This window comes from Euleptes europaea, chromosome 6 (genome assembly GCF_029931775.1).
Source record: "Euleptes europaea isolate rEulEur1 chromosome 6, rEulEur1.hap1, whole genome shotgun sequence".
In the NCBI taxonomy this organism is placed as follows: domain Eukaryota; kingdom Metazoa; phylum Chordata; class Lepidosauria; order Squamata; family Sphaerodactylidae; genus Euleptes; species Euleptes europaea.
The window spans coordinates 89,921,521-89,936,245 of record NC_079317.1 but is presented as its reverse complement, the minus strand read 5'-3'; the positions used below and the strand labels follow the sequence as shown (position 1 = coordinate 89,936,245).

At 43.3% G+C, this 14,725-nt stretch overlaps 1 protein-coding gene across 1 annotated transcript in view; it reads right to left on the bottom strand.

The window, feature by feature from the left end:
- Positions 1-14,725, bottom strand: part of OSBPL5 (oxysterol binding protein like 5) — a 219,621-nt gene that overhangs the window by 31,858 nt on the left and 173,038 nt on the right. The window contains exon 8 of the mRNA XM_056850980.1: positions 3,543-3,714. Coding sequence (XP_056706958.1) covers positions 3,543-3,714 — 172 coding nt within the window. The remainder of the gene's footprint in view (positions 1-3,542; positions 3,715-14,725) is intronic.

Genomic DNA, 14,725 nt, shown 5'->3' with positions numbered 1-14,725 from the left:
ATAGCTTAAAGTCATTGAAGTTCTCTCAAAGATATGAGTAATATGCTTTCTTGCTCTTCTGTAATCTGTTCAAGGATGTCAGTTACTAACAGATGTTCACAAAGTGACAAATGTAAACAATAATTGTGTTTTATGAGTTATATAGTTAAACATTGTGCTATAGATTTCTAAGTAGTCTCATTTAATGCGTATTGTCCTAACAAAGAGGATGGTATAAAAATTAAGTATGTAATGTGATCATGTAACTCAGAAATGTTGTCCTAACGAAGAGGATGGTATAAAAATTAAGGATGTAATGTGATCATGTAACTCAGAAATGAGTGTTTATACTTTAAGCTAAGTGGACTGAAAGGAAAGGAAGTCCATATATGGACATAAGGACATGTGCAGCTGCTACTAAGCCATTTCTGCACTGCTTCTGATATCTGATAAGAGGGAATAAAAGGTATCCCTCTTGATGGATAAGAAAGAGGGGATAAAAGATTTCTCTTCACTCTTAATGAGTCTAGAAACAGTATAAATACAGCTACAGTTAGCCCAGAGATTTAGAACCTTCCAAAAGGCTCTCAGAAAAAGCTGAATGGTATGTATGGTTTAAATACTTTACTCTAGACTTTGTGAATTAGATACTTTGAACTGAATCAGAATAATTTGACTGTTATATTTTAGAAGTTGGATTTTGAAACTGAATAGTATGTAAGACTTGCTTGCTTTTACTGCATACACTGTACATACATACATTGTATTTTTATAAGAGTTTTTATAGACTTGATAATCTGCATATACATATTTTACTAGAAGTATATCAATAAAAAGACTTGCTTTTTAAAAGTAAGTAAAGTTGTTGAGTCCTGCTTAATCAATGACTGGCTGAATAAGATACCTTCACTTCTCAGTAAGTGAAACTTTCTAAGAGCCTGTCATCTGAACAGCACGACCCGCTTCACTAGCAACCCTGATTGGTGGCCTGACAGCCCAAGGAGAGAAATGCAGATGCTATATCCAAAGAACACTGTTGGGGGGGGGGGGGGTTGGATCAGAAGAGTGCAACTACCTGCCTCAGTTTCATTTAGAATTATAAAATGTCAAAGTGCTAAGGGGAGGGGAGCCATTAGTAGTGTGAAGCAAGACTCCTTGGATGATAGACAAAACTTGGTGCTGAGGAGTCACTTGGGAGTTTTGGGGTTGGATCCTGCCCAACATTTCCAAAGATGGAAGGAGGGGCTATTTTTGCCAGTTCCCTTCTCCTCTGTCCCCCAGTATTTCAGGGGCATTTGGGGTTGCGGCAGGATGGGGGGAGGGCAAGGATATCACACGTCACTGATGGGAAACTTTCCGTCAGCTGTAATTTTCGGTGAGACCCTACACACAGGGCGGAAGCTCTAGCAACAGAAAGATTTTGCTCTGTGCTTCGCCCCTTCAGCTCTCGGAAGCTTGACAGTATGTTAGAAAATATTCTTCACTCTCTCTCTGATCTAAATACACCATGTGAGAGTATTAATTTCTCAAAGATTTAGACAGACTTATCATCAGGGTATAGTGGATAGAAACTCAGGAGTAAAATTTTCCAGCAGAGATAGCTGACCTCAAAACCATCACACCTGCATCCTCTTATTCTCAAGCATAATTTAAACAATCTAAAGAAAACATGAAATGTAATTAACGGACCTGTTAATAGCATAACTATTGTAGTTCCTTAGAGGATATTTAACTGTAGGATTAATCCCAGTGAGAGAAATACTGTGAGCAATAAATCTAGAACCTTTCCAATATCCTGTTGCTACCCAGATGGATCTCCATTTGAGCTCAGATAAGATGAAGATCAGGATTATGCGACTTGTTCTGTCCACGAAAAGCAGTGCAGGTTTGTGCAACCTCAGGGGGCCTGCAAGTTGTGCGGGAGAGGGGGTTTAACCCTTTAACTTCCACTGGGTTTCACTGTTTGAAACTGGGTTTCACTGTTTGAAACTGAGCTCTCTGCTTTGCTACTAGCATTAGAATGGAAAAAAATGTGCTTTTAAAAGGACACATCTTGTCTCCTTTAAAATGCTAAAAGCACAGGGAACTTGGTCTCCAGCACAGAATCCAGTGGAGTTTTACGGATGGAACACCCTCTTCCTTTCCCTATATGGCTCTAAAGCAAACTGAAGCCCCACAAGGGTACTATTTCCATTTTAAGGAAAGAAGACCTGAGATCTTTTTCATGTTTAACTGGAATCCCTTAAGATCTAGTTGAAATATTTTTTTAATCCAAGACACAACATTTACAAAGCAATGGATGTTGTTAATAATTAATTAATCTCAAAACACAGAAACAGACTAGCGTTGAATGATTAATTGGAAGTAATACTCTGGATCCAGGGCAGATACTGCAGAGTGATTGCACCAGCAACTCTTTACTGTTCTGCAGTATGGATCTGCCGCTCCATTATACATCTACAGAATGTATTGTTGGGCCAGACGTTTTCACCCAGCCAAATACACTTCAAAACCTGAAAGACCTTTACACCAGTTACCAATTCTGCAAATGAACCTGATAAGCTACAGGCCTTTGGGGGTAGCTGCCTTTCAAGAGCAGAGAAAACCTTTAGAAATGCACAGACCTCAGTTTTTTAACTTAAGTAAGCTTTTGACAACTAGGTTGTAATAAACGCCTGCATAGTGCTGTATGGTAACTGTAGAATACGTTGCTTGAGTGATGTGTTTAGTCATCAATGTACATTATTCATATGGCAAGCTTGTGTACGTGAGTATACACACGCTTTAAAAGTAACTCAAAAGATAACTTCTGCAAATGAGTGCATGGGCGAGTGCATCCTAGTGCCCCAGCCATCCTGATATTGTTTAAGGACAAGCAAAATGGCATCCTTAATACAAAACATCTTCATCACTAGGGTTGCCAATTGCCAGGTGGTGGCAGGCAAACCCCCGCCAATCCACCTGGCTGCCCGCCAACCAGCTGAGGGTCGGCAGGCAACGTGTGCACATGTGCCGGCCCACGGCGCCATGTCACTTCTGGTATACACCCGGAAGCACCGCATCGCAAGGGGCCATTTACCACTGAGTGGTAAACAGCCCCTTGTGATGCGGCACTTCCGGGTGTAAATGTATCGCAAGGAACCTTTTATCACTCAAACTGGGAGTCTGAGTGGTAAACGGCCCCTTGCGATGTGTTTTACACCAGAAAGTGCCACATCACAACGGGCCTTTTACCACTCAAACTCCCAGTTTGAGTGATAAAAGGCTCCTTGCGATGCATTTACACCTGGAAGTGCTGCAGTTTGAGTGGTAAAGGTCCCTTGTGATGCGGCACTTCCGGGTGTAAATCAGAAGTGATGTGATCGTGTTGGTGCGGCTGCACGTGATCTCACCTCACCTCCACCCCAAAAACCTCCTGCCGGAGGAGAGGGGGAACCTGGTAAGTCTATTCATCACTGGTTTGGTTTGGCCAGCTACATACAGGTCAAGTGGCTAAATTAAAAGCATGCTCATATAGATCACAAACTTCAGGGCATATGCAGTGAGCAAAAACATATCCTTACTGGAAAAGTTCCTGGTCTGATATCGTAGCTGTGTGCAGTAGGTTGTACAGCCCCGCAGGTGAAGAATCAGTTGAGCAGTTCAGGTCACCATCTTTTCCCTGCTTTGAGGCACTAAGCCTGAACAGGCTGGAGCAACGCAAGGCCAGTTCCAGAGCATCCAACCAGCATCGCCCTGGAAAACACAAAACTGCATTCCTGAGGGCTGTAGAGGTCAAGCGGGATGATGAAAATGTACACTTGCCTGCTTCTCACTTCATGAATCCAGACATTTAATCCATTTCAAACGAGGGAGATAACAGGTAAGATGCCGCAAGGATTTACATACTCTGAAAACAATGAGAACTAATGGGTGGGGAACAAATGCTGACGTCTGATAGTCCGCTCCACACAAATAGCTTTTGATGCCCTTCAGCTGACAGTTTAAACATGAGAATCATCTTTTGAGATTTTTTTTTCAACACCAAAGCAACCACTAATCTGCCTATCATTATGATATCATGCATTCTGGCATATGCATACTTATCATGCATTCAATTTCTTAGCAATGTATTCACCACTTTTTAAATATTTCAGTGTTACCCAAATTATTCAGATTCTGCAATTTCTACCATGCAATACACATGAAGCTGCAAAATTCCTAAAGCTATGCAACAGCAATAAACACAAATGAAAAGTTTATTTTATAAATGTGTTAGATTTCCCTTTTCTCATGCTTTTCATTCTGAACACCCTTTTTCCTGAAGTTACTTGTTGTTTACTTGGAAAGGCCTACTATGGAAAAGTGTGGGGAAACCTTAATGTACTGGAGGAAATTCCTTATACAAATCCACTACACAAACCTGCTAAAGTCCTTAAGGAGCCTCACACCCTTTCACAGAGGATCAAAAGAGGGGTCCAAAGATCTGCAAAGACAGTGAATTTAGCCTGCACACACGTTCTTGTCTCCCATTTAGAGGAAAACAGTCAAAAGAAAAGCGAGACTGTGTTATCTGAATCCACACCACTATAAATGTAGCTTTAGTCATGTAAAGCAGTGTCTGGGTACTGCCAAACTGGAGCATGCCCCACCAATCATGGCTTGCCCTACCATCATGCCATTTTTTTCTTTGTTTCTAGAAGGAGGGCCAACCCTTACTAGAAGAAGAAGAAGAAGAAGAGTTGGTTTTTATATGCCGACTTTCTCTACTACTTAAGGGAGACTCAAACCGGCTCACAATCACCTTCCGCTCCCCACAACAGCCACCCTGTGAGGTGGGTGGGGCTGAGAGAGTGTGACTGGCCCAAGGTCACCCAGCTGGCTTTGTGTGTAGGAACGGGGAAACAAATCCAGTTCACCAGATTAGCCTCCGCCACTCATGGAGGAGTGGGGACTCAAACCTGGTTCTCCAGATCAGACTCCACCGCTCCAAACCACTGCTCTTAACCACTACACCCCGCTGGCTCTCCTAAGCAGGTGCAGATCAACGTATTTCTCAAATTGAACTGGAAGCCAAGGTTTGTATAGTACTCGAATATTTCTGTGTCTCTGCTCATTCTCACATTCTGTGTCCAAGCCCCACCCAGAAACTCAAACCTGCCTCTCCTTTGGACTGGGCATTGTTCTCATCTTGCTCCCTTCCCCTCTGCTCAACATGGCAGTCAGGTTCCTAAATTAGTAGCAAAGCTGCTTGTTGAATAGGATTGCCAGATCTGGGTTGGGAAATACCTGGACATTTGGGGGGTGGAGCCTGAGGAGGGCGGGGTTTGGGGAGGGACTTCAACAGGGTATAATCCCATAGAGTCCACCTTCCAAAGTGGCCATTTTCTCCAGGTGCACTGATCTCTGTCACCTGGAGATCAGTTGTAATCCCAGGATATCTCCAGCCATCACGTGGAGGTTGGCAACCCGACTGTTGAACAAAATAATGCCATTGGCCACTGTTCCACCGGCATTTTGTCCAGGATTGTTTCCCACAAATTAAGACACTAGGCTTGCAGAGGAAAATCAGTGCTTGACCCAACGTACATCATCATTCACTCACTAGGCCACAGGTTCAAGGCCTGTGATTAGTTTCTGCTTCTACTTGTAGTTAAGCGCTGCTCATTCTGAAACACTGCTTTACCCCTGGCAGCATACAATTGAATACAGGAGTGGCTTAGTTGTAGAAATACTATTCCGGACATTATTTCAGTTCTTTTAATCTCTAAGCCCTACTGTGGTGCTCAATCACACGAATATTACTGTTCACAATTTCTGTCATAAGAAAAAAAATGGGACGCCAAAGGGTGTAATTCTTATCAATAAAGAAATGACTCTTTATACACAAATGAAAACAGTGAGACTAATTTTAAGCCAGAGACTCACGAAATACTGGCTTTCATATTGTACTTCAAATACCTCTATCATCTTCTTTCAAAGTACAATTTAAGAATTAAAGAGACTTCCCTATCCTGCCAATGGCATCCTTTCAGCCAGAGCAAACATAACTACTCTCCTAGAAAACCGCATTCCCAGACTTGCAGCAGCCAGTTCATGTATAGGAGAAGCTATATTTGGCGAAAAAATTGCTGGGATACCAGCCAGTAAGGGCAATTGGACAGCCCTAGGCTTTCTAGATCTAGAGCCAACACAATCTCTCTCTCTCATATATGCAAAGTCCTGCACAAAAATGAGAAGACTGCCAGTCATCTGTACAGCTTATCAAATATGTGTATGTGTGTGTGTAAAGTGCCTTCAAGTCGCAGCCGACTTATGGCGACAAGGGCTGTTGAATTTAAAAAAATTCGGTATAGTTCGGATTTGGCTGAATTCGGACCGTTTAGATTCGGCATATGCCAAAGTCCGAACTCCCCCACTTCGGGTCCGTGCAATTCGGCGGGAATTCAAAGTTCGGAAAAAAAATCCGGCTGAATAAAGCCATTAAAAACACAACCGCGCCTTTCCGCGGCTCTGGGGGGGCATTTTTGGGGGCAGAGGTCCCAAACTTTCAGCAGAGCTTCAAAGGACGTTTCTTGAAAGACCCCCCAAGTTTTGTAAAGATTGGGTCAGGGGGGGCTGAGATATGGGCCCCGAAAGGGGTCCCCCCACCCTTAATGTGCATCTCTGAGCAGAGCTTGCCAGCCCCGACAAACAGCTGAGAAGTTTTTATGAATGAGGGAAAACCTGAAGACACACAACTGAAACCCCCCCTCAAACCAGGGAGAGAGAGACTCGAGGGGGAACACACACCCCAGGCAGAACCGGCAAAAGCCCCCTTTGGCTTCCCCCCCCACAGAAACTGCTCCCTGCCCACACACACACAGACTCTGCTTCCCCCCCCACACACACACAGAAGAAAAATTATAGATTAAAGCCCCCAAAGGGGTCTTACTGTGGCTGTCTTCTGTTCCATCAGGAGGGGCTGGGGAGGACTGGGTAATCCAAGACGTTTCCATTTAGGCACGGGACGTTTTGCTCTGAAGGAGATGCATACAGGATCCCATTCATCCCAATAGGGAAAAGGGGAAAGGGGAAAGCCCATATCTCGGGACCCCCTGACCCAATGTTTACAAAACTTGGGTGGCCTCTTAAGAAGGCTTGCCTGAAGCTCTGCTCAAAGTTTGGGATCTGCACCCCCAAAAATGCGCCCCCTGCAGCCACGGAAAGAGAAAAGGGGGGAGCCGATATTTCTGCCCCCACTGAACCCATCTTTACAAAGCTTGGGTGGTATCTTAAGAAGGATTGTCTGAAGCTATGCTGAAAGTTTGGGGGCTGTATCCCCAAAAAAGCGCCCCCTGCAGCCACGGAAATGGAAAAGGGGGGAGGTAAAAGGGGTGGAGCCCATATCTCGAGACCCCCTGACCCAATGTTTACAAACATTGGGGGGTATCTTAAGAAGGCTCATCTGAAGCTCCACTGAAAGTTTGGGGTCTGTACCCCCAAAAATGCGCCCCCTGCAGCCATGGAAAGAAAAAGGGGGGGAGCCCATATCTCGGGACCCCCTGACCCAATGTTTACAAAACTTGGGTGGTCTCTTAAGAAGGCTTGTCTGAATCTCTGCTGAAAGTTTGGGGTCTGTACTCCAAAAAATACGCCCCCTGCAGCCACAGAAAGGAGTGGATGTGCACAAGAACCCCCCCCACACACACACACACGAGGATTTCCCTCTCTCTCTCTCCCCGGCCGGGCCGCACATCAGCTGATTCCTCCAGTACTCAATCCTGACTGATCGGCCAGAAGAAGACCCAGCTTAGCCACCGATTGGCCGGGGGAGGAGACTGCTGCTTACTGACGGTTATGCTGCTTACTGACGGCCCGAATTTGCCGGATTTATTCGTGAACTCCCGAACTCGCTGAATTCGGCCCCCCCGGTTGCCCTCCATTTTTGAGTTCGGTTCGTCCCGAACTAAAAACCACCGAATCAGGGGAAATTCGGCTGTTTTTCAGTTCGGGCCGAACCGAATCAACAGCCCTAATGGCGACTCCTTTTGGGGGTTTTCATGGCAAGAGACTAACACAGGTGGTTTGCCAGTGCCTTCCTCTGCACAGCAACCCTGGTCCTCCTTGGTGGTCTCCCATCCAAATACTAACCAGGGCTGACCCTGCTTAGCTTCTGAGATCTGACGAGATCAGGCTTGCCTGGGCCATCCAGGTCAGGTATCAAATATAGACAATATTAAATAGGAAGAGAATCCAGTAGTCTGTTGCCAAACAAGCAGTGGTCAAGGGACAAGAGATGCTGCCGTCCTGAGGCTCTTAGGCACTCTGAGGTTTTTTCCCCACTCCCACAGAACACCACCTACCAAACTAAACAGATTAGGGCTTCTCTCCAGGCTAAGGCCCTTGATTGGGGTGGGGGATCCCCCACCACAAATTCCCATTTCCCACCACTCATGGAGCAGTGGTAGGAGAATAATTAAATTAATTTTTAAAATAATTTTACCAGTGTCGCTTCTGGGGAATACCCGGAAGAGACAGTGGTAGCTCCAGGAATTGCTGGAAACTCCATGGGAAAGCAGCAAAGTTTCCAGCGATTCCTAGAGCTACCACGGTCTCTTCCGGGTATTTCTCAGAAGCGACACTGATGAGGTTATTTTAAAAACTGATTTAATTATTCTCCTACCACTGCTCCATGAGTGGTGAAAAAATGGGAATTTGTGGTGGGGGATCCCCCACTCCAATCTAGGGCCTTAGCCTGGAGAAAAGCTTTAATCTGCTTCCAGGTATTCCCCTGAAGTGACAGGATGGCACTGGCAATGCCACCACCACCCCACACACCATTTCTGTGCCCTTGGGTCCTTTCTACTCCTACCTTAAGAAAAGAAAGGTACACTTGGGGTCTTTGGTCTAAAGAAGTGCTTTGACTGCTTCTATAAAGATAAAAACATAAGAACGTAAGAAAAGCCAGGCTGGATCAGACCAAGGCCCATCAAGTCCAGCAGTCTGTTCACACAGTGGCCAGCCAGGTGCCGGAAGTCCCCAAACAAGACGACTGCAGCAGCACCATCCTGCCTGTGTTCCACAGCACCTAAGATAATACGCCCGCTCCTCTGATCCTGGAGAGAATAGGTATGCATCATGACTAGCATCCATTTTTACTAGTAGCCATGAATACCCCCTTTCCTCCATGAACATGTCCACTCCCCTCTTAAAGCCTTCCAAATTGGCAGCCATCACCACATCCTGGGGCAGAGAGTTCCACAAGATCACCCAAGGCCTAGTATTTTAAACGAGGACAATGTACTTACTACTCACTAGACATGTCAGCTTTTGAAGTAGGTGCCACTAAACTTCATAAGTGGCTTTGGAGTAGATTTTGCAAGCTGAACAGAGAAGTACGATGGCACCCCCCCAATCATTTTTTAAGCTGACAAATTTGTATATTATTTTGTGCTAGACTATTATACACCTTAGAAGTGTGGTATAGTGGTTAATATATCAGACTAGGACTGGGGAGACCTGGGTTCACATCCCTGCTCTGTCATGAAACTTGCTGGGTGACTTTGTACCAGTCAGCCTAACCTACCTCACAGGGTTGTTGTAAGGATAAATATGGGGGTGGGGAGAGAATAATTATGACAGGACAGCTTCTTGGAGAAATGGTGGGATAAATATATACTAGATAATTACCTGTCATCTCATTTATCTAAATAGCATGAAGAAATCTGTATACTTTTCATCATGAAGAGGTCAGATAAACAATCATGCTACCTACAATAGTTATATTGATAGGGTTAAGGATAAAATTAAGAGAGAAAATAGGAGAAAGTTAAAATAATTCCCTGATTTTTGCTTCGATGCACTTTAAAGGGACAAGTGGTAAGAAATATATGCATGCACCCCTAATTGTGTGCCATGCAGACATATATTTTAAGTCCAGTTTCTGTAAATATCTTGATAAAAGGGAACCCTATATGTTTAACGTCTAAATCTGTCGTGCTATTTTTTCTTCACTCAGGCTTTGGAAACATGCAAAACAAGTATGCAATTGATGCCTCCTAAACCCTATACTTTGTGGAATCCAGTGTGGATTTGAGGCATTTCATGAGCGAACCATCAACTGAAGCCTTCAACCCTCACAGAAGATGGGGAGAAAAGATTTTGAATTAGAATCGCATATATGACATAAAGCACAGGAAAGTTGGGATGCAATTGTGACTCAACCTTCCTGCATGACCATCAGCTGATTCTAAGACTTGATACAACATGATTTAAACATGTCCACAGTAAATTAAAATATACACATGTGAAAACAGTGGAACATGTGAATTTGATCTAACTTTTAAGCCAAACAAGGAACAATGATCAGCATATGTTCACTGTCGATCAGAGATGGCTATCAGGTAGGCCACTGGCCAATTTCCAGAAGACCACTTAGTTGCTTCTAAGAATTCTTACACAGAATGCTGGGCGAGGTGGAACTTGGTCTGATCCAGCATTTAAGAGATAACCTGTGTAAAGTGATCCTAAGTCTGAACTCTTGCTTAACTGTTAACACTCTTGCTTGGCACATTTAAAACACATAGGTAGTCCAGAGGGATTTAAGTTTTTTTACAAGTATCTGCATAAGACTAAAGTCAGGCAACCCTTACTGTGTAGATTAAGATGAGAGCACACTGCATAACTAACCATAGGCAATGAAAACGCCACATTTCAGTGGTATTAATAATAAAAGGTAAAGGTAAAGGTCCCCTGTGCAAGCACCAGGTCATTCCTGACCCATGGGGAGACGTCACATCCCGACGTCTTCTAGGCAAACTTTGTTTGCGGGGTGGTTTGCCAGTGCGTTCCCCAGTCATCTTCCCTTTACCCCCAGCAAGCTGGGTACTCATTTGACCAACCTCGGAAGGATGGAAGGCTGGGTCAACCTTGAGCCAGCTACCTGAAACCGACTTCCGTCAGGATCGAACTCAGGTCATGAGCAGAGCTTTTGACTGCAGTACTGCAGCTTAACACTCTGCGCCACGGGGCTCCTTTGGTATTAATAATACTAAATTTAATTCTATTCCTGCCTATTGCAGGAGGGGAGCAGAGGGGGTGGGGCAAGGCATGCATCTTGAATGCTTGTAAGTTGTAAAGGAGGAAAGCAAACAATCTAAAAAGATGTGGAGTAGTCCATGTCTCAACCCTATTCAAAACAATGTCTAAAAAAGTAATATTAGGAGTTTAGACAGTTCTGAAATCTGACCCACATCTGACCCAATCCCTTGTGAAAATGACTGACTGCGCTTATTCAGCGCAGAGGGAAAAAATACACTTCACATATCCTCAGGAGTCCGGTCACTAAGATCAGATTCCAATACTGCGCCTCAGCACAAATGAAGCCTTATATTTATTACCTACTATGAGATCCCCCACTTCCTTTTTCACTTAGTCACGCGGCTCCTTTTCTTCTTCTTTGTTTCTCTGTCTGTCCCCCCTCCCAGAAGTTTAAAATGTATATATATTTTGACCCCGCCTAGGAAGCTGAGACACTGAAAAACCCTTCATTGGTTTATGTTTGAATATGGCACACAAGAGGCTGGCATGCATTCACAACACGTAAACTGTGTTATTTTACTTTTACAGGGAAATGGTCAAGTCAGAATGTCAAGAAGGTTTCAGGTTTCAAATGGGCAGGTAAAAAGGCAACAGGAATGAGGGAAATTTTGTATAACTATATACAGTAGATAGTTTGTCACAAAAATGTAGCTGTTTCGTCCTGTTTTGTTCTATAGACAGAAGTTTATAACTGTTGAGAGAGATCACTTGGCTGTCACTCCTTAGATAAATAGACACTAGGTTACTTGACACGAAATTTCTGTGGAGGCAGGAAAATACATATAGGTTCAAATTTTCCTTCTTTAACACTTAATAGGGATCCACCCCCATTTCCTAAGAGCTACCAATTTCACCTCCATATTTCAGGATCCTCCTCAGTCATTTACTCTGCTCCTTCTCTACTCTATTCCCCCCACCTTCTTTCCTAAATAACACTCTCAACTGTCACTCCCTCAGGTCAACAGTAGATTTCCATTTGAACCCCCTGTCAATCAAGGTTTCCAGACCAGCATAAGGCATCTGCTGGTAGCTGTCCATCACGCCTACATTCAGCATCCATCTATGCCAAAGCACCAATCCCTAAACCTCTGCCCCTCTCTTGTTTTCTCTGTGACAGTCAGATCAAATATTTTCATTTTGTATAAATGAACACTGTGGTCCATTAAACCTTATCATAAAAACCAGCTCATGCTAACCCGTATACTCAGAACCATTTATCTCAGATGGCAGTTTTCTAAATCTCCTGATACATCTGACTACCAGAGAAATCAGTTCATATCTGCAACTCCATCATAAGAAGACACCAGTCTTGTTTAGTGGCACTCGGTGCAGGAATAATTCTGCGTGGCCAGGGACCTTTCCATTTACTTTGCCTTAGGCTCTTACTTGACTAGTTTCTCACACTATGGAATACTTTGCACAGTGGTCAGTCCAGTTTAAATGGCCCAGGCACGTAGGCAAAACAATAGTTAGAAAGATAGCTGTATATAGTGCCATGCCCGCATAAAGCAATTTAACACCCACCAGAATTATATGCTTACCTGTCAATGGGAACCTAATAAATGACGCATGTAAATCAACCCAACAAACCACTGGTAACATGGATTTAGATTCGCAAAGTATGGCCTACCGTATTCTTTCCCCCTCGGGTACTTAGTAAGCACTTCCTCTGGACAGAACATGAAACCAAGAAAGCCCTGATGCGGTGTAATGCCCAGAATATTGGATCTTTTGAACTTTTGTTCAGCTATGAAAAGACTGCACTCGGCTAGGGAAGCAAACTGACTGGGCTTTACAAAAGGCATTCTTTTGGATCTTAACCTACCTTACTGTGAAGCAATAATCCCACAATAAACTTCTCTGATCTACCGGACAAGGGACACATGTGAATAATAAGAGAATCATACACACCCGCTTTTCATCCACCATTCTTTTTTTTTTTAAGTCGTACTATAAAGAATAAACCAAGACTCAAATGGCTTTGCTTTTTCTGTAGCAAATTATATCAAAAAACGATTTTCAAGATGGAAAGGTCTAGCTGTGGACACAAACAGGAGTAGGTTGCTGCTTGAATGCACAAGTTTATTGCAAGCAACCACTAACAAGTGAAGATTAGAGCATCCCTAAGGCTACTGCAAATAAAATGGATAATCCAGTTACAGGATACGATTTAATATATAGCTACTTTCCCCAGCTTTGCCCCCCATACCAGTATAAATGTCCTCAGACAAATCTCTGAGCCAGTCTTCCCTAGTAAGAATGTCCACATTGCTTTGCACAGCATGTTCTGTAATTAAGTTAAATTGAATGGCAAGTTAAATTGATCTCTAGGGATATTTTAGTGTTTAAGACCTGAATTGATGGACAGCCAATGAGGCTATTTAATTGTGTCAAAAGCCTGAGGGACTGGTTGATTCTCATCTCTCTGCCACGCACTGCCTTCACCTGACTACCAGTTGAAATATTTGCTCTTGCTCTCCACCACCAACCAAAATCTAATGCTATATTGAATCTGTCTTGGAGGGGAGATTTGAGTGGTATACACTGCAAGTCCATAGAAAATGCGAGTTGAGATCTACCAGCAAGCTTGGAAAGGGAAAAGAAAGAACCCTGAAGTCGCATATATTTTGCACCCATTTCCACCACAGTAAAAAGCAGATATCATCAGAACAAAGAAAGCCATCAAAGAGAAACAACTCATCAAAGGTCAATATTTGCAGAGCCAAATAGTCTGGGGTAAGGAATCAGTGGCCTAATCCAGAGGAGTCTGGTGCATGCTTGATTGTCTGAGGACTGAATTGACCATGGCAAAGCAACATGGTCAACTACACATAATGAAAAGGCAAATGTTTTCAGGCAATCCTTTTACTGCTGTTAATGCACTAGGTATTCCCAGGGATGTATTAAGAGTTTGAAAATGTTATAAAAAACATTGCTTTAAAAGGGTTTTTTAATGCCACGGCTAAAAAATGGTTGGAAGACGTCTTCATAGCTAAAGGGGCCAAACAAAGTGCGAACAGTATTTTTTATAACAGTTTCAAACTCTTACTACATCGGTGGGAATGTATTTTTAACATTATATATTTTATAACATTTTCAAACTCTTAATACATCCCTGGGAATACCTAGTGCGGTAACAGCTGGTCAGCCTCTTCCCTTCTAGGTTTTATTTTTTAGAATATTCATGCATCTCCTTTCCATTTAAAATAAATACTAGAGAGGCTTTTAATACTAAAATCCATACAACCAAGGTTACCCAGTGAGGCTCCATATTAGCATTTTCTTGCTCCCCGCGCGTGATAGCCAGTGAAGTGGAACAAGGGTGCAGGAAAAGGCTAGGGAAATGGTGTCACATGCTTCCCTTGGCAGCACCCACACATCTTGGAATTTCTTACACAAGACGTTGCAGCAGATAAACTGTGGCAATCAATTCTGAACAGCAGTAGAGGCAATACATATAACGCAAAGAGCGAGATTGTTGATTAATGGAACATTAACCGACAGTTTCAAAATTGAAAAAGGCATGAGACAAAGGTGCCGTTTATCGTCTTTGTTGTTTAATTTAGTCTTGGAAGTGTTGGCCAATAAGATGAGACAAACCTCTAAAACCAAAGGCCTCAAATTTGAAGATCAAGAATATAAAGTCATATTAATATTAATACCATGTCGTCTGCATAGCTCCTGA